This window comes from Doryrhamphus excisus, chromosome 17, assembly GCF_030265055.1.
Source record: "Doryrhamphus excisus isolate RoL2022-K1 chromosome 17, RoL_Dexc_1.0, whole genome shotgun sequence".
Classification (NCBI taxonomy): Eukaryota; Metazoa; Chordata; class Actinopteri; order Syngnathiformes; family Syngnathidae; genus Doryrhamphus; species Doryrhamphus excisus.
The window spans coordinates 16,532,501-16,552,956 of NC_080482.1; the positions used below are offsets into that span (position 1 = coordinate 16,532,501).

The 20,456-nt window shown below is 39.9% G+C and overlaps 1 protein-coding gene across 2 annotated transcripts in view; it reads right to left on the reverse strand.

Annotated features, from left to right (window-relative positions):
- The window catches only part of mtmr11 (myotubularin related protein 11), a 39,534-nt gene that overhangs the window by 4,264 nt on the left and 14,814 nt on the right, over positions 1-20,456 (reverse strand). Inside the window, exons 4-17 of one of the 2 annotated variants that reach the window (XR_009119978.1) lie at positions 20,315-20,384; positions 18,012-18,151; positions 17,849-17,933; positions 17,347-17,494; positions 15,763-15,850; positions 15,175-15,263; positions 14,797-14,924; positions 11,842-11,920; positions 9,695-9,765; positions 8,056-8,228; positions 7,819-7,989; positions 7,542-7,760; positions 7,081-7,416; positions 3,421-4,071 (exon numbers count right to left, since the gene is read on the reverse strand). Coding sequence is in view for 1 of the 2 variants with exons in the window: in XM_058054066.1 (XP_057910049.1) it covers positions 3,616-4,071; positions 7,081-7,416; positions 7,542-7,760; positions 7,819-7,989; positions 8,056-8,228; positions 9,695-9,765; positions 11,842-11,920; positions 14,797-14,924; positions 15,175-15,263; positions 15,763-15,850; positions 17,347-17,494; positions 17,849-17,933; positions 18,012-18,151; positions 20,315-20,384 (2,253 nt within the window). In the remaining variant the exon portion in view is untranslated. Of the gene's footprint in view, positions 1-981; positions 4,072-7,080; positions 7,417-7,541; positions 7,761-7,818; positions 7,990-8,055; positions 8,229-9,694; positions 9,766-11,841; positions 11,921-14,796; positions 14,925-15,174; positions 15,264-15,762; positions 15,851-17,346; positions 17,495-17,848; positions 17,934-18,011; positions 18,152-20,314; positions 20,385-20,456 lie in introns of those variants that run through there. The other variant, XM_058054066.1, reaches the window with a different exon arrangement.

Here is a 20,456-nt window from a genome sequence, read left to right on the forward strand (position 1 = left end):
AAAAGTTATATTACTATATCCCAATATTATGCTTTTTTTCCTCATATAATTTGGACTTTATTATCAAAATATTATAGCTTTCACACAATTTATTCTCAGAATATTTGGACTATATAGTAATATAACTTTTTAATAATTTTCCTAAAACCTTTTAAACTTTTTGCTCCCAATATTATGATTTTTTTCCTCATATAATTTGGACTTTATTATCATAATATTATAGCTTTCACACAATTTATTCTCAGAATATTTGGACTATATGGGTGAAAGCTATAATATTATGATAATAAAGTCCAAATTATATGAGGAAAAAAAGCATTTATTCTCAGAATATTTGGACTCTATAGTAATATAACTTTTTAATAATTTTCCTAAAACCTTTTAAACTTTTTGCTCCCAATATTATGCTTTTTTCCTTCATATAATTTGGACTTTATTATCATAATAATATAGCTTTCACCCAATTTATTCTCAGAATATTTGGACTATATAGTAATATAACTTTTTAATAATTTTCCTAAAACCTTTTAAACATGCATAGTTCAGTCTAATATTTCAACTTCATGTTATTTTTTCCACTTATGACTTTGTCTTTATATTGTAAAAAATAATTCATATTCAATCTTATGAGATTACTGGTCTTTTTCCTCATTATTGCTTTAAAAAAAAATCTGCATGAAATTGCTGCCACTCCTAACTTTCTTTGTCCCCATGGCAGGTTATTTAGGTTATTTATATTTATTCAGCCATACTTCATTAAAAAATGCACGGATTTGAGTTATGAACGCGTAGAGTTCTTTGTTCGGGCGGTACAGGTAAGGGACTAGTTTGTTCCTTGCTTCGTGCACTGTTGTACACAAACTGAGACAATGTACGTGAAAGGCCTCAAACCAAGGTTTGACTGTAGTTGTTACGTGCAATGTTGCATGAAAACCGAGACATTTTGGATGAAATCCAAATCATACCCAAACTGGGGGTAGGAAAATGAATGAGATGTACTGGAAAACCAATGTTGTACGAGACCAAAATTCACCAAAAAATTTGCACAAAAAAAACATCATACAAAAACTGGAGTGTAGGAAAACCAAGTTTTGTTAGGTGCAATATTGAACAAAAACAGACACCAGTGTATAAAAACCCGGGTAAAATTGACCCAGTTTTCAATGAGAAGCAAATCGTACGACTGAGGCAAATTTCATGTCAATTTTGTACAAAAAAAGAAAACTAGGGCCTCCAAACCGAGGTCTGACTGTCGTTTGTTAGGTGCAATATTGTATGAAAACCAAAACAGTGCACAAAAAGGTACACAAAATCAAATCGTACAAAAACTCGAGCGTACAAAAACCAAGGTTTGACAGTACTATGTGCAATATTGTACAAAAACAGTACCAGAGTACAAAAACGACAGCAAAATTTTATGATTTTTTTTTTCAAAATGCCAAGCATAAAGTCATTAAAAAATGTCATTAAAATTTTGAATTAAATAACAAATGTTATGAGCATTTTTTGTACATTTTCGATGAAAATCCTATCATACGGCCATTGCAAAATTTTACAAAAACAGTAAAAAAAAAAAAAAAAAAATCACACGAAAAGTGGGACATATGAAAACCAAGGTTTGACTGTAGTTTGTTATGTGCAATATCTCGAAATATATCGAAAACCGAAACCAGTGTACAAAACAATTTTCGATGAAAATCCTATCATACGGCCATTGCAAAATTTAACAAAAACAGTAAAAAATATAAAAAAATCACACGAAAAGTGGGACATATGAAAACCAAGGTTTGACTGCAGTTTGTTACGTGCAATATTGTACAAAGACAGAGACAATGTACAAAAAACAGGCAAAATTTGATGGGAATTTTCAATGTGTTACAAAAATTTTCAACAAAATACCAAATCAGACGAAAAGTGTGCCGCACGAAAACCAAGGTTTGACTGTAGTTTGTTACGTGCAATATCTCAAAATATATTGAAAACCGAGACCAGTGTACAAAAAAACCAGGCAAAATTTTTGGAACATTTTCGATGAAAATCCTATCATACGGCCATTGCAAAATCTTACAAAAACAGTAAAAAAAAAAAAAAAAAAATCAGACGAAAAGTGTGCCGCACGAAAACCAATGTTTGACTGTAGTTTGTTACGTGCAATCTCGAAATATATAGAAAACCGAGACCAGTGTACAAAACAACAGGCAAAATTTTTCGAACATTTTCGCTGAAAATCCCATCATACGGCCATTGCAAAATTAAAAAAAAAACAGTAAAAAAAAAAAAATCACACGAAAAGTGGGACATATGAAAACCAAGGTTTGACTGTAGTTTGTTATGTGCAATATCTCGAAATATATCGAAAACCGAGACCAGTGTACAAAACAATTTTCGATGAAAATCCTATCATACGGCCATTGCAAAATTTAACAAAAACAGTAAAAAAATTTTTTTTTAAATCCTACAAAAAGTGTGACATATGAAAACCAAGGTTTGTTACGTGCCATATTGTACAAAGACAGAGACAATGTACAAAAAACAGGCAAAATTTAATGGGAATTTCCAACGTGTTACAAAAATTTTCAACAAAATACCAAATCAGACGAAAAGTGTGCCGCACGAAAACCAAAGTTTGACTGTAGTTTGTTACGTGCAATATTGTACAAAGACAGAGACAATGTACAAAAAAAAAAACAGGCAAAATTTTATGGGAATTTTCAAAGTGTTACAAAAATTTTCGACAAAAAAGAATGAAATGCTATGCGGGAGAAAAATAGTCACGTGCAATGTTGTAGGAAAACAGAGATAACATTTAAGGAAAATTGTTGACAAAATTTGGATTTTTTTGATTGAATTTTTTTTTTTGGGGGGGGGGGGTAACAAATAACCAGAAATGTCACATAAACAACTGCACCACTGGAGGGCGATGTTGTCTTACCCACCTTACCTTGTCCTTTCGGTCGTGTCGAAAGTAGCTAGCAGATGCTAATGTATTAGCATGTAGCTGAGGCTAATGAGTCGTGTGAAAAGTTTTACATTGAAACATTTTTTTTTTACTGAGCGGTCTTCAGTGGCTTGAGTAATTTTACTTTATTTGACTTTTCTTTTTCCCAGATAAAAAAGTTGATCATGCCGGAGTACGTGGAATGAGTTGGGATGGGAGGAATAGTTGGGAAATGACAACAATCGGGAAGTCAGCGGTGTGAGTAATGTTTGGAGTAAACTGATTAGGACGTTTTTTGTTTTTTTTTTGGCCTTCACTTTTTTGTTTTAATCCGCCGGCTTTCCATAAAAGGCCAATAATCCTTTTTTTTTTCACATGGGATTCTGGACAGACCTGGTCTACAGTGGTCTAGACTCTATAGTCGGCGTTGTGCAGGTGTTCCTAATGAAGTGTCCATCTTACGTACCATTGAAGTGACTAACCTGACTAACACTGGCGTCTTCCACTGGAGTTAAAAATAGAAGCTTGTGTTCTTGTGAGAAAGACGTGACATTCCTCCAAGTGCATTGTGGGTCATCAGGAGACATCTTCTTCTTCAGAAAGGTGTCATGCAAATATAGAAAAAAAAAAAAAAAGTTCTTTGCATTTTTAGAAGCATTTAGTCACGGCGGATGAGCTCAGGAACCGATGGAGGCGCCGTTGCTTTTGGCCACTTTTGGGTTCCCACGTCCCGGACGGGCCTCCGTGGCGGACGCGTGCCCGAAGAGGAAGGTGTGTTTGTTACCGTTGTCTCTGGAGGCGGTCCTGGTGACCGCAGCAGCAGCGGTACCCGCGGGCGGCGTGTGAGGCACCCTTGTGGTGTTGTGGTTGAGGGATGCGGGTGGGGCTGCTGCTCTGGTGGCCACGCCCACACCTTGGGGCCTGGACGCCGGGAAGAGGAAGGTACCGTTGTTGGTGTTTTGATTCAGGTTGGCGTCTCGTCGGGGCTCGTCCGTCGTCGTCGTCTTCTTGGCGGACGGGTCAGCGTGCGTGATGGAGGCGGCCTCAGCCAGCTGGTCTTTGAGCTGCTGGACCTCCTGGGCCAGGCGCTCCACGGGGTGGGGGTGGTTGGCGCTGATGGGGTGGGAGAAGGCCTGACGGGGATGAGACGTCATCACGTTATTTTAACAGAAATGGTGACTAAGACGACCTAAACGTTGGCCATTCACAAGGGACAATACAATATCGAGTCATGTACTTGATGATTGCGTGCATGAGTGCTGCTGGCACTAAAGGAGCTGTGGTTCACTGAGGGGAAAGGTGAATTCAAACATGTACTCCTGACGTTGTGAAGCACCAACATGACTTTTTTTGTTCAAGATAATTCTCTCTTGTCACCGTCCTGGGCCGCACGAGTGCTGACGGCACCACGGAGCTGTGGTTCGCTGAGAGAAAAGATGTGTTCCGTTGATGGTACGAAGCACAACATGAACCCCCCCCCCCACTCCTGGCTCTTTGACGTAAATCTTCAAGAGTGACATCATTCTGTCTGGTGTACAATCAAGCATGGCCCAAGGCTGCACGAGTGCTGCCGGCACTGAGGGAGCTGCGGTTCCGACATGTGCCGCGACACCGATGCGCATTTCCAACATGACAAGGAGTCCAAACGCCTCCCAGATGACAGGCATGTCCATGCCCAAGAGGATTAAGGCTGTGCATGAGTGCTGCTGGCACTAAAGGAGCTGTGGTTCACTGAGGGGAAAGGTGAATTCCAACATGTACTCCTGACGTTGTGAAGCACCTACATGATTTTTTTTGTTCAAGATAATTGTGTCTTGTCACCGTCCTGGGCCGCACGAGTGCTGATGGCACCACGGAGCTGTGGTTCGCTGAGAGAAAAAACGTGTTCCGTTGATGGTACGAAGCACAACATGACCCCCCCCCCCCCACTCCTGGCTCTTTGACGTAAATGTTCAAGAGTGACATCATTCTGTCTCGTGTACAATCAAGCATGGCCCAAGGCTGCACGAGTGCTGCCGGCACTGAGGGAGCTGCGGTTCCGACATGTGCCGCGACACCGATGCGCATTTCCAACATGAAAAGGAGTCCAAACGCCTCCCAGATGACAGGCATGTCCATGCCCAAGAGGATTAAGGCTGTGCATGAGTGCTGCTGGCACTAAAGGAGCTGTGGTTCACTGAGGGGAAAGGTGAATTCAAACATGTACTCCTGACGTTGTGAAGCACCTACATTATTTTTTTTGTTCAAGATAATTGTGTCTTGTCACCGTCCTGGGCCGCACGAGTGCTGACGGCACCACGGAGCTGTGGTTCACTGAGAGAAAAGATGTGTTCCGTTGATGGTACGAAGCACAACATGAACCCCCCCCCCACTCCTGGCTCTTTGACTTAAATGTTCAAGAGTGACATCATTCTGTCTCGTGTACAATCAAGCATGGCCCAAGGCTGCACGAGTGCTGCCGGCACTGAGGGAGCTGCGGTTCCGACATGTGCCGCGACACCGATGCGCATTTCCAACATGACAAGGAGTCCAAACGCCTCCCAGATGACAGGCATGTCCATGCCCAAGAGGATTAAGGCTGTGCATGAGTGCTGCTGGCACTAAAGGAGCTGTGGTTCACTGAGGGGAAAGGTGAATTCAAACATGTACTCCTGACGTTGTGAAGCACCTACATTATTTTTTTTGTTCAAGATAATTGTGTCTTGTCACCGTCCTGGGCCGCACGAGTGCTGACGGCACCACGGAGCTGTGGTTCACTGAGAGAAAAGATGTGTTCCGTTGATGGTACGAAGCACAACATGAACCCCCCCCCCCCACTCGTAAATGTTCAAGAGTGACATCATTCTGTCTCGTGTACAATCAAGCATGGCCCAAGGCTGCACGAGTGCTGCCGGCACTGAGGGAGCTGCGGTTCCGACATGTGCCGCGACACCGATGCGCATTTCCAACATGACAAGGAGTCCAAACGCCTCCCAGATGACAGGCATGTCCATGCCCAAGAGGATTAAGGCTGTGCTAGATAGCAATGGCGCTAAGATGAAATCAATCTACAACAAAGCTAGAATCGTTTGAGTTTCCTTTGCCCGCTCAAAAGAAACATCGGCGCCCACTCGCCGCTCGATTATTCCTAACGTCACCATGGAGACGGTGCTCGAGAGAGCGAGCAAGCATCGGTGAGGTGGGCTCCTCTCGTCCATATTGGGACATAAGCTGCTGAAATGAATGCTGACGCCTGTGATGCCTTCAGGGACTAAGGACTAAGATCTACGGCGGGCTGGTTCCAGTTTAGGAGTCCATCCTTGTTTGTACATTGTACACCAAATGGAGCTATTGTTTAGGTCAGTGGTCTCAAACACGCGGCCCGCGGGCCAAATGTGGCCCGCAGGACACAAGTTTGAGGCCCCCGCCTTGATATGAAAGTTCAATGTTTAAGTTTGATATGGATGCTGTATGGTATCATGTACCCAGAAAAAATGATTACGTTTGATTCATGTTCATGTTAAAGGTTAAATAACTGTTAATAGTTATCCTCCCTATCCGTGTGGAAGTGGTAAGTTTTTGGCTATTTAAGTTGAAAGGAAATAACTCGAAGGCTACCGTTTAGGTGGCTAGCTCTCTAGTTTGCGAGTTAGCATGTGGCTGAAGACGCTGCAGTTGCGCAATATGTTGTAAATAAAAAGAGTATAAATGTGACTATAGTCGTGTTTTGTCATGTCTACAGGGCTCTAATAATGCTTTGTTCATTTTAATGTGAAAAAAAATAATTTGTCTACCCACCAACTATATGTGCTTTCTTAACTTTTTATTATTATTATTATTATTATTATATTTATTTTTATTTTTTTATTATTATATTGATTTTCTTTATTCTTGATTTATTTATTTTTCATCTTATTTTGTGTAGAAAAATAAAAATTAAGATATTTGAGAACAGTGGAATGTTTTATCAGAGCTTTTCTTGTAGAAAATCGAAAACAAAGCAGTTTATTAATTTTTCTGTTTTTAATAAATGCGTTTTTTTTGTTTTTTTTTGGAAAACCTGATGCGGCCCAGCCTCGCCCAGACCCTAGCTCCAGTGGCCCCCAGGTAAATTGAGTTTGAGACCCCTGGTTTAGGTGTTTAGAATCCTTCTTTTTACATACCTGGGCATGCAGCGCCCCCCGGTGGTAACACTCCCTCCACAGCCCCATGCAGGGCCCCATAAGCAGGGGCAGCAAGGGCTCGTAGGGGTCCAGCGGTCCATGAAGTCCTGAGTTGGAAGCGAGGACCGAAGGGGCCTCGGTGAGGGACCACGCTTTCAGCAGCCTCTCCAGCCCGGGAACGTTCTCCGAGGACAGCGCCCTGCGGTGGCTCTTCCTGTAAACACCCGAACTGCCGCTGCCGCCTCCGCCGCCGCCGCGCCAGGGAAGCAGGTTGGCAGGACAGGAGAAGACGCCTCGGGAGAGGAGGAAGACGGAGCCGGGGATGGCGTCCACCAGCTGAAGGGAATATAAATCCAAGTCGTTGGTTTGAGTTCCTGCAGCACAGGTCTTCCTGGGGTCAACTGCTGGTAACCTGCAGCTCCCCCCACTGCCACCAGAGGGCAGCGGCATCCAGATCTTACCCTGTGAGTGTCTTGGTGGGTGTTGAGGTTTCCATTGAGCAGAGGCTGCAGAGGAGGCGTGGCCGGTACGGGCTGTGTGAAGCGTGCTTGCCGCTGCTTGCTGTACTGCAGGGACCAGTCCCACACCGGAGGAAGGGGCGGGTCTGGCGGCTCTGACGTGCAATCCGAATGATGCGTTTCTCGCCAGCCGTTGACTGGCGTGTAGGACTGGCCTAAGTTCTGGCAGAAAAGGTAGAAGATAAGCTGAGGAGAGGAACCAAGTGGAGATTTTCCTCACCTGGGAACGCCTGCATCGTTCCCGCTGACAGTTGCCCAGGAAGCTGGAGAACAGAGGCAAGTGCGTGCTGTCGTGCAAAGCCAGCAGGAAGTCATCGGTCAGCTGGAATCGAGACGGATACTGCGACCACAGCTGCCACACGCAGTCCAGGAAGAGCAGGAAAACCGGAGCCTGCAGAGAAGGCGCGGTGAGCGGATGGACACACGGGGTACCGATCCAACATGGCGGCTGCATCACCTCCTCTTTGTCGTTGTCGCGGTGGTAATTGATGCGACTGTAGAAGCGGTGGCCCGCCATCACCCACTCCTTCTGAACCAGGTTCTGGAAACCCAGCTGGGTTCTACAGTGGGGGTCGCACATCACCTGCACCAGGCTGGACACCACGCAGCTCATGTCCCGGTCCTCCGCCTCTGAAACACAACACCCAAGTCCATTCAGGACACCGAAGTGTGGCCCGTTCGGAAAATATAATTTAACACGACAACATTCCCAACTCCCACATTCCGAAAACATGCTAGGTTAATTAGCCGCTCCAAATTGTCCATAGGTATGAATGTGAGTGTGAATGGTTGTTTGTCTATATGTGCCCTGGGATTGGCTGGCCACCAGTCCAGGGTGTACCCCGCCTCTCGCCCCAAAGACAGCTGGGATAGGCTCCAGCATACCCGCAAACCTCATATTATGGTAATGGTAATGGTAATGGTAATGGTTTAATTTCATTTGAACATGCATCAGATTCCAATTGAGTGCATCCCATAATCAGTTCCCAGTTCCACATGTCCAAAAGGAGTAGGAAGAAGCAAAGCTTATTAAATCCTACCCCTCCATCTGGTACTTTTACAATCACTAACGGTTACATTTGTTCACTTGCTGCTTTCCTAATATAGTTTTAAGGTTTTTTTTTTTTTTTGAAATATTTTTGAATTTCTTTGGATTTTTTTTTTAATTTTTAGAATATTTTTTCATTTTTATTTTTTTGTCCCATACCGAAGTAGGAGGTGATATGAACATCCAATGCCATAATGTGCACCATAGTAACTGTCAATATTACATTTGTTCACTTCCTGCTTTCCATAATACAGTTTAAGGTTGGGGGGGGGGGGGGGGGGGGGTTGTTGTTTTTTTTTTTATTTTTTAAATTTTGTAATTTTTTGTCCCGTACCAAAGTAGGAGGTGATATGAGCATCCAATGCCATAATGTGCACCATAGTAAGTGTCAATATTACATTTGTTCACTTCCTGCTTTCCATAATACAGTTTAAGGTTTTGGGGTTTTTTAGTTTTTGTTTTTTTGTTTTTTAATTTTGTAATTTTTGTCCCGTACCAAAGTACAAGGTGATATGAGCATCCAATGACATAATTTGTACCATAGTAAGTGTCAGTATTACATTTGTTCACTTCCTGCTTTCCATAATACAGTTTAAGGTTTTGGGTTTTTTTTTTTGTTTTTTTTAATTTTTTAAATTTTGTAATTTTTTGTCCCGTACCAAAGTACAAGGTGATATGAGCATCCAATAGCATCCCCCATATTTCCACACAATAAGTAAGATATGGTAGAACCAGAGAGCAATAAATTATGTTATTCTTGTAAATTTACGACTTTTCTTGTTACATTACAACTTTTTTCTCTTAAAATTGTGACTTTATTCTTGTAAAAATCACTGCTGATTGTTTTTTTTTTCTTGTTCAATGGTATTTTAAGAGCTTGCCACTGAATGAGATTCCCTGAATGCTTGGTGAAGAATTAGGACTAGTAAAAAAAACTGGCAAGATGAAGGCAGTGATCCAAATTTGGGCCCTACAAAAGTCCTGTAGGTCCCGTAGGACCTCTAAAAGTCCTGGCACCCATCAGTCCTAAACTGATGGGGGCGCTCACCTTGCAATGCCACAGTCATGTGACCACTGCGAAGAAGGCAGGCCACCTCAGACGCTTTCTTCAGACACGACCTAGAAATGGAGAGCTGTGTTGGTTATGGTTATGATCATACTGTAAGAAAGTACACATTTTACATAGGATGACCCATAATATTGTTTTTTGGGGTTTTTTGCCCATAATGATATCAGGATGAATGAAGATGTGCTCCACACGGCAACAAACTTGCCAGCTCAGTACGTCCACACTATGGAATTATTTAGTTTGTAAATATTGTAAATATGTAATTTGTAAAGCTTTATTTTCTGTTACGTTTCATGTTACATTTCATTTTGTGTTACGTTGAATTGTTTTTCATGTTTCGTGTTATGGAATTTTCATTGTTTTGCGTTACCTTTCATGTTTACAATGTTTGACGTTACATTCATGTTACACTTCAATTGTTACGCTTCATGTGTACAATGTTTGTTTGTTGACGGCGTTCGGTGTTACCTTTCATGTTGACAAGCGTTTTGTGTTGATGTTTTCCTGTTACAAAATGTAACGTGAAAAATCTTGTGTTACGTTTAATTTTTGTCTGTTTTTCACGTTTTGTGTTATGCTTTGTGTTACGGAATTTCATTGTTTTGTGTTACCTCTTGTGTTTACGATGTTTCGTGTTACATCTATGTTACATTTCATTTGTTACACTTCTTATTACGTTTCATGTGTACGATGTTTCTTGTTGACGGCGCTCGGTGTTACCTTTCATGTTGACAAGCGTTTTGTGTTGACGTTTTCCTGTTACAAAATGTAATGTGAAAAATTTAATTTTTGTGTGTTTTTCACGTTTTGTGTTATGCTTTGTGTTACGGAATTTCATTGTTTTGTGTTACCTCTTGTGTTTACGATGTTTCGTGTTACATCTATGTTACATGTCATTTGTTACACTTCTTATTACGTTTCATGTGTACGACGTTTCTTGTTGACGGTGCGTCGCGTTACGTTTCATGTTGACGTTTCCTGTTACAAAACTTTGTTCTGTATTATGAAAAATGCTGTGTTATGTTACATGTTACATTATTTTGTTAACTGTAATATTTGCAATGTTTTATGTTACGTTCATGTTACATTTCACGTTGCAATATTTTGTGTTATGGCGTTGACGATGCTTCTTGTTGACAGAGCTTGGTGTTACCTTTCATGTTGACAGTGTTTTGTGTTGACGTTTTCCTGTTACAAAATGTCACGCTGTAATGTGAAAAATTGTGTGTTACGTTAAATTTTTGTGTGTTTTTCCACGTTTTGTGTTATGCTTTTAAGTTACGGAATTTCATTGTTTTGTGTTACCTCTTGTGTTTACGATGTTTCGTGTTACATCTATGTTACATGTCATTTGTTACACTTCTTATTACGTTTCATGTGTACGACGTTTCTTGTTGACGGTACGTCGCGTTACGTTTCATGTTGACAGTGTTTTGTGTTGACGTTTTCCTGTTACAAAATGTCATGCTGTAACGTGAAAATTATGTGTTGTTTAATTTTTGTGTGTTTTTCATGTTTTGCTTTGTGTTACGGAATTTCATTGTTTTGTTTTACCTCTTTCGTTTACGATGTTTCATGTAACATCAATGTTACATTTCACTTGTTACACTTCTTATTACGTTTCGGTTATGACGGTGTGCTGCGTTACATTTCATGTTGACAGTGTTTTGTGTTAACGTTTCATGTTAGAAAACTTTGTGCTGTATTATGAAAAATGTTGTGTATTGTTTCATGTTACATTATTTTGTTAAATGTAATATTTGCAATGTTTTATGTTACGTTCAAAGCTTTGTTCTTATGCGGATGTTTGTGCCACATAGAAACGTGCAGCTTTCCAAATGGTATCGTTGTCAGCATTATTGCATTGTGAATTCATTTTTCATTGATTGCCGTGTTTATTTGTGAAATGCATCCAGGTTGCTGTTGTACAAGTATCAAGTGGTCATTGCATGATATCGGTTTCAGGGAAGAGCTGCTGCCAATCGCTCTGGATAAAAACGATATTTTAGATATGGGCATCTGTAAACACTATCCGTCTTTTCTGGGAGAAATACATGAAGACATTTCCTTGGAGCGTGGCCTCTACTAGAAAGGAGGCCATGATTATTTTCATTTGGTGTAGTCACCTGGTGTAGTCCAACCAGCGAGTTCCTTCCAGGGTTGACAGCCACTTGTCATCCGGTACAGTCACAGACGTGGAGATATCTGGCCAGCAAAAACAACGAAGAAATGTCATCATCACAAACATAAAAGACCATAGATTATCCCAAATCAAAATCTCATACAGTGTCAAGTCAACACCTGACAACTACCTGCTGCCTTCTATGTACAGTCTGAACCTATACTGTATATATAGTATATAAGGTGCATTAAATGGAAGTAGTGCAATATGAAAATATACTGGAGCTGCAATATGGACAGCAGATAGAAGGTGCAATGAATATGCTCATGGACGATATTAATACTAATACATAAGACGGTGATACGTGGAACTGAAAAGAACACATACAGATACAAGGAACCTTCAATATGAGGAAGTGGCAACAGCAGTACAAATCATGTACTTTGTTACACTACAAATGTTATTATTTCATACCACAAATAAGATAAATGTGACTGAAGGACATGTGACGCATTCTGTCTCTTTTCTGTGCCACAAAGATTTCAAGCGTTTTTTTCCGCACAATCCTTGCAGTTGTGGCTCCTTGGAATCGTTGTGTGGGAGTGAGTGAGTGTGTGGCATGACTTTGCTTTTCACTTCCTGGGCCAGCAGCACCGCTCCACATCATGGTGGTGATGATGATGATGATGATGATAGTGTTTGTCATTTGCCACGAGCTGAATGAGGAATGCGCCGTGTGTGTGCGTCTGCCTCACAAAAACAACAATTCTGTCCCTTTTGATGGACACTCGAGATACAGCATTTTCATGTCATCACATTTTGTGTTACGTTTTATTTTTACGTGTTACGATGTTTCACGTTGACGACCTTTCATGTTATGTTTTGTTTGGTAATATTTCATCTGTTTCATCTTTATGACTCTTTGCGTCACGTTTCGTGTGGACAGCGTTTTGTGTTGACGTTTCCTGTTGCAAAATGTCATGCTGTAACGTGAAAAATTGTGTGTTACGTTTAATTTTTGTGTGTTTTTCATATTTTGTGTTACGGAATTTCATTGTTTTGTGTTACCTCTCGTGTTTACGATGTTTCATGTTACATCAATGTTACATTTGTAGCACTTATTACGTTTCATGTGTACGGTGTTTCTTGTTGACGGTTACGTTACGCGTTCCTTTTCATGTTGACAGCGTTTTGTGTTGACGTTTCGTGTTATGTTTCCTGTCAGAATATTTTCTGTTACGTTTCATGTTACATTTCATTCTGTGTTACGTTGAATTGTTTGGTGTTTTTCATGTTTCGTGTTATGTTTTGTGTTATGGAATTTCATTGTTTGGCGTTACCTTTCATGTTTACAATGTTTGATGTTACATTCATGTTACACTTGAATTGTTACGTTTCATGTGCACGATGTTTCTTGTTGACGGCGCTTGGTGTTACCTTTCCTGTTGACAGTGGTTTGTGTTGACGTTTCCTGTTGCAAAATGTCATGCTGTAACGTGAAAAATTGTGTGTCACGTTTAATTTTTGTGTGTTTTTCATATTTTGTGTTACAGAATTTCATTGTTTTGTGTTACCTCTTGTGCTTACGATGTTTCATGTTGCATCAATGTTACATTTCATTTGTAACACTTATTACGTTTCATGTGTACGATGTTTCTTGTTGACGGTTATACGTTACGCGTTACGTTTCATGTTGACAGCGTTTTGTGTTGACGTTTCCTGTTGCAAAATGTCATGCTGTAACGTGAAAAATTGTGTGTTACATTTAATTTTTGTGTGTTTTTCATATTTTGTGTTACGGAATTTCATTGTTTTGTGTTACCTCTCGTGTTTACGACGTTTCATGTTACGTCAATGTTACATTTCATTTGTAACACTTATTACTTTTCATGTGTACGACGTTTCTTGTTGACGGTTATACGTTACGCGTTACGTTTCATGTTGACAGCGTTTTGTGTTGACGTTTCCTGTTGCAAAATGTCATGCTGTAACGTGAAAAATTGTGTGTTACATTTAATTTTTGTGTGTTTTTCATATTTTGTGTTACGGAATTTCATTGTTTTGTGTTACCTCTCGTGTTTACGATGTTTCATGTTACATCAATGTTACTTTTCATTTGTTACACTTCTCATTACATTTCATGTGTATGACGTTTCTTGTTGACGGTGCGTCGTGTTACGTTTCATGTTGACAGTGTTTTGTGTTGACATTTCCTGTTACAAAATGTCATGCTGTAACGTGAAAAATTGTGTGTTACGTTTAATTTTTGCGTGTTTTTCATGTTTTGTGTTATGCTTTGTGTTACGGAATTTCATTGTTTTGTGTTACCTCTTGTGTTTACGATGTTTCATGTTAATTCAATGTTACTTTTCATTCGTTACACTTCTTATTACGTTTCATGTGTACGACGTTTCTTGTTGACGGTGCTTCGCGTTACATTTCATGTTGACAGTGTTTTGTGATGACGTTTCCTGTTACAAAACTTTGTGCTGTATTATGAAAAACGTAGTGTTACGTTCCATGTTACATTATTTTGTTAAATGTAATATTTGCAATGTTTTATGTTACGTTCGCGTTACATTTCATGTTGCAATATTTTGTGTTCTGGCCTTGACGATGTTTCACGTTGACGAGATTTTGTGTTACCTTTAGTGTGACATTTCGTGTTACGACACTGGTGTTACAGTGTTTCATGTCCATGGCGTTTCGTGTCAATGACATTTCAGGTTTATGTTTTTTCGTTGTTACGTATGCGCTTCCATAAAGTTTTACCACGGTAGAAAAAGAAAAAAAAAGTAGTTGTGTGCGTGTGGCAGAAAAATTTAAAATTTAACGTACGTGTTCATTTTTGGAATGGAACTCATACCTCCTGTATGTTCATTATTGTGCAGGTGTGCCTAATAAATTGCATGCCCTGTGTGTATATGTGTATATGTGTGTGTGTGTGTGTCTCCCCCACCTCCCAGACAGAGAGTGCGTAGGCGGCCGTGTGCCAGTTGGATGTCGGCCGGCGAGGGCAGCTCTTCTCCCAGTTCCACCACCACGCACAAGGAGGACTGGCACCCAAACAGGATGAGCTCCAAGTTCCTGCAAAAAACAAAAACCCCCCATCCCATCCCCCTGCTGTCAACATGCCGCTAATACTCCAGACTCGGCGCTGAGCTGACTCTCCCGAGAAAATCAAATAATCTGCTTTAATCCTCCAAAGATCACTAAAGATATATCTGAATAAACAGTTTAAGTGTGAAACTGTCCTTGGTTTAATTTTGCGTGTTTAAAGTGCAATCATAAAGACGCTGAATTCCTTTATAATGTGAATATTTGACAAATCTTGCACCTGATGTCGTCCTTCTCGTGGTAGATGTTGTTCTGGAAGCTGGACATTCGCAGGAGGTCGCTGCCTCTTGGGTGTCGCCAGCACCAACGCTGGGAAAGAAAAAGGTGATCGTTTTTTCAAGAACGTTTTTATCAGTGGTTGCCAAGTAACTGCAAGAAATGACCAATAGTACTACAGTGAAAAGCAAATACTTTGGTGTGAGTGAAGTCATATACTGTGTGTACTGTATGTGGTTGTCTTGCACACTGGGGGGGGGGGCGTTGCAAGGTACACAGACACAGTCTCACTAATAACACCACTGTACTGTCCCTTTCATTGGCACAGATCCTTGCACATGTTCAAGGATACCATCTTTATCTACTATCTCCATCTTACACCTCCACTTATTCCACTCATCCCTACATGCATACCATTTTGAAATACATAACACAGAAAAATACTTTCAGTTACAGCGCTGACAAAAATGTGTGGGGATGCCTGAGGCTAAAATTCTGCATGTAGTACTTTCAACCTCCGACACGTACACACGGAGGATGGCAAAATGATGCAGTTCATTCTCATAGGCATGAGGGTGTAAATAAGACTCACAGGGATGCGTCCGTCATTGAAGTGGGCAAAGCTTTTCTTCAGCTCAGTGTCTAGAACCTTCTGTGGAACCACGAGGAACCTTGGCAGACTGAATAAAAAGAGAAAAAACATCAGAAAAAATATGAGCTGGAAAAACCTCATATTATGGATTATCATGGATTGAGTACGGAAATCAAACAATGCACAACGATGAGCCAATTCAAGAAACAATACAAGCAGTTGATGTTTGCTAAATCCAAGGATGAAGAGTCTTGAACCAGTCATGATGTGCTATATATATCACTATATTGACACGCACTATGGTACACATTATGGCATTGGATGCTCATATCACTGAGTACTTCGGTACGGGACAAAAAATTACAAAATTTAAAAAACTAAAAAAAAACAACAAAAAACCCCAAAACCTTAAACTGTATTATAGAAAGCAGGAAGTGAACAAATGTAATATTGACACTTACTATGGTACACATTATGGCATTGGATGCTCATATCACCTTGTACTTTGGTACGGGACAAAAAATTACAAAATTTAAAAAATTTAAAAAAACAACAACAAAAAAACCTTAAACTGTATTATGGAAAGCAGGAAGTGAACAAATGTAATATTGACACTTACTATGGTGCACATTATGGCATTGGATGCTCATATCTCCTTGTACTTTGGTACGGGACAAAAATTACAAAATAAAAAAAAAACAACAACAACCCCAAACCTTAAAACTGTATTATGGAAAGCAGGAAGTGAACAAATGTAATATTGACACTTACTATGGTACAAATTATGTCATTGGATGCTCATTTCACCTTGTACTTTGGTACGGGACAAAAAAAAAAAAAATACAAAAAAATAAAAAATTAAAAAAATTAAAAAAAAAATTAAAAATATTTAAAAAAAAATATAAAAAAAAAACTTAAAACTATATTAGGAAAGCAGGAAGTGAACAAATGTAACAGTTAGTGATTGTAAAAGTACCAGATGGAGGGGTAGGATTTAATAAGCTTTGCTTCTTCCTACTCCTTTTTTTTTTTTTTTTTTACTACTTACTATGGTACACATTATGGCATTGGATGCTCATATCACCTCCTACTTCGGTACGAGGTACATTATTAAAAAAAAACACAAAAAACCTTACCTGTCTTATCTGCCTTATGTCTATTTTATTAGTTAATTTGAGTGTAAAGGTGACTATAGGGGTGTTATTTCATGTCTAGGAGGGCTCTAATAAAGTTTAAAAGAATATTTAGAAGGTGGTAAAAATGTCGTACTTCGGTACGAGGTGCATTAACAAAAAAACAAACAAAAAAAACCTTAAACTGCATTATGGAAAGCAGGAAGTGAACAAATGTAAGAGTTAGTGATTGTAAAAGTACCAGATGGAGGGGTAGGATTTAATAAGCTTTGCTTCTTCCTACTCCTTTTGGACATGTGGAACTGGGAACTGATTATGGGATGCACTCAATTGGAATCTGATGCATGTTCAAATGAAATAAAACCATTCCCATTCCCATTCCCATTTCAGCATAATTTCTTTATGTCATGGGACCAAAGTGGGGGTGTTGTCATCACAAACTTTACTCTACCTGGTGGACATCTCAAAGCGGTCGTTGACGGAGCTGACTCTCCAGCCGGTGGCGCCGCATCGCTCCACTTCCTGCTCCCAGTCCGAGGGCGACTCGTACCAGTTCATGTGGGCGTCCCGCCGGCGGTTGCTAAGAAACTGCTTCATTTCTGGAGGAGGGAGGAAATGACTCATGGCTTAAAACGGCAACATTCACTATGGCCTGTTCCTAAACGAGCCGTGTGTCGTTAGGACCCTGGACCGATGACCCCACAGCGTGCACACTTGAACCCGGGGGCAGAGTTGAGCTGCGGGTCATCTAATCAGTTATTTCAACAGGGATGGGGGTGGGGGGTGCTTGCATTATTGATGCGACAGCTGACAGTCACGGCCTTCTTAGCTTTAGCATGGCTCATGTTTCTCCATATGATCAAGCCTGAATAGCATTAACAGGTCACTTCTGATTGAATATGTTTATTATTTAGTTTATGGACGCCATATTGGCTACACATGAAGACGCTTACCTACGCTACCGAGAGCCGCATTCTGGAAAGATAAAACCGACCCTGGTTTGAGAGGCTGGTATGTTTTGGCAATGGTGTGCGTCATCTGAGGAGGGAAAAAACCACAGTCGGCGTTGCCTTGGTGACGTGTATCGCAATTGAAAAAGATGGCCACGCCTCTCACCTCGATGACTTGCGCATCAGGGGTCAGGCGGTCAAACAGGAAGCAGATGACTCGCAGGTCACGGCAGTAAAGAACCAGCTCCTCTGGGGTGAACTTCAGCGAGGAGTTGGGGGTCACCAGCTTGGTCCTGTTGGGGCCCACTACAACAGAATGTGGATATGTTCTTTCTGAAAAACTAAACTCCAGGCTCGTACTGGTGGATGGTGGTTCTGGATTTATTTAGTGCTTTTAATTTGACGTTCTTCCTGTCTTAGTTTTACACAATACATAACATTCATTCATTCATTTTCTACCGCTTTTTCCTCACGAGGGTCGCGGGGGTGCTGGAGCCTATCCCAGCTGTCTTCGGGCGAGAGGCGGGGTCCACCCTGGACTCTGATACTCATACCCTATTTTTGTAGTTACAACCTAAATAAGTTGTTTTACCTTTATTAGAGCTCTCTAGATAGGAAATAACACCCCTATAGTCAACTTTATACTTGTGTCGTCCAATATAGTAGATGAACGAAGAATAAATAAGTCATTTAACACATTCATTCATTTTCTACCGCTTTTTCCTCACGAGGGTCGTGGGGGTGCTGGAGCCTATCCCAGCTGTCTTCGGGCGAGAGGCGGGGTACACCCTGGACTCTGATACTCATACCCTATTTTTGTAGTTACAAGCTAAATAAGTTGTTTTACCTTTATTAGAGCTCTCTAGATATGAAATAACACCCCTATAGTCAACTTTATACTTTCATTCATTCATTTTCTACCGCTTTTCCTCACGAGGGTCGCGGGGGTGCTGGAGCCTATCCCAGCTGTCTTCGGGCGAGAGGCGGGGTCCACCCTGGACTCTGATACTCATACCCTATTTTTGTAGTTACAACCTAAATAAGTTGTTTTACCTTTATTAGAGCTCTCTAGATATGAAATAACACCCCTATAGTCAACTTCATACTTTCATTCATTCATTCATTTTCTACCGCTTTTTCCTCACAAGGGATGCTGGAGCCTATCCCAGCTGTCTTGGGGCGAGAGGCGGGGTACACCCTGGACTCTGATACTCATACCCTATTTTTGTAGTTATCATCTCCGTGTGGAGTTTGCATGTTTAACATTATTAGAGCTACCCAGACATAAAAATAACACCCCTATAGTCACCTTTACAATAATAAGTTGGTGGTCTTATACCAGGGGTGTCCGAACTTTTTCCATTCAGGACCGGATTAATGACAACAAAAAAGTGTGATATGTTCAGACTTTTTTATAGTTACAGAAAATGTTGTAATATTTTGACTTTATTATGGTATTTTACCACCCAAATTTTCCTAAAATTGCAACTTCATTTGCCTATTTTGCCTTTATTCTTGTTTTTTCCATTTTTTCTGTTGTTATTTTTAAATGTTCTTGTTCAACTTTACGCTATTTGTTCTTTTTGTTCTTTTCTTTGATGACTTTACGCTCTAGATATTTTGCCTTTATTCTTGTTTTTTTCCCATTTTTACTGTTGTTATTTTGAAATGTTCTTGTTCAATTGTTCAACTTTACGCTATTTGTTCTTTTTGTTCTTTTCTTTGATGACTTTACTCTCTCAATATTTTGCCTTTATTCTTGTTTTTTTCCATTTTTTCTGTTGTTATTTTTAAATGTTCTTGTTCAACTTTACACTATTTGTTCTTTTTGTTCTTTTCTTTTATAACTTTACTCTCTCAATATTTTGCCTTTATTCTTGTTTTTTCCATTTTTACTGTTGTTATTTTTTTAATGTTTTTGTTCAATTGTTCAACTTTACGCTATTTGTTCTTTTTGTTCTTTTCTTTTATGACTTTACTCTGTAATTATTTTGCCTTTATTCTTGTTTTTTCCATTTTTTCTGTTATTTTTAAATGTTCAATTGTTCAACTTTACGCTATTTGTTCTTTTCTTTTATGACTTTACTCTCTAGATATTTTGCCTTTATTCTTGTTTTTTTCCATTTTTACTGTTGTTATTTTGAAATGTTCTTGTTCAATTGTATTTTCAGAATGTGCCAAGGGCCAATAAAAAACAGCCACAGACCGTCAATGGCCCCCAAGTCACACTTTGGACCCCACCGCTTATATTGTATATGTAGTTTAGTTCATTTAAATATTTGTATGCTTGAAATTGCTTAATTTGGGTGAAATAAACGTAAAAGTTGCTTAAATATGCATATTTCATGATATATATATATATATATATCTAATAGTAGAGAAAGACGACTGTAAAACGTCTGATATGTTGTTTAGAATTAGAAAACCTTTTTTTTTTTTTACACTGTCTATGCATACAACGGTACTCACCAACCACAACCTTCTCTATGGAGGCCAAAGCGACATCATGATCTCCTAAAAGAACTGGGTCTGCATTATCCTGCAACACACAGCCATTAGCATATGTTACATTTAACATGATTATTATTATTTTTATATTTTTTTTACAAGA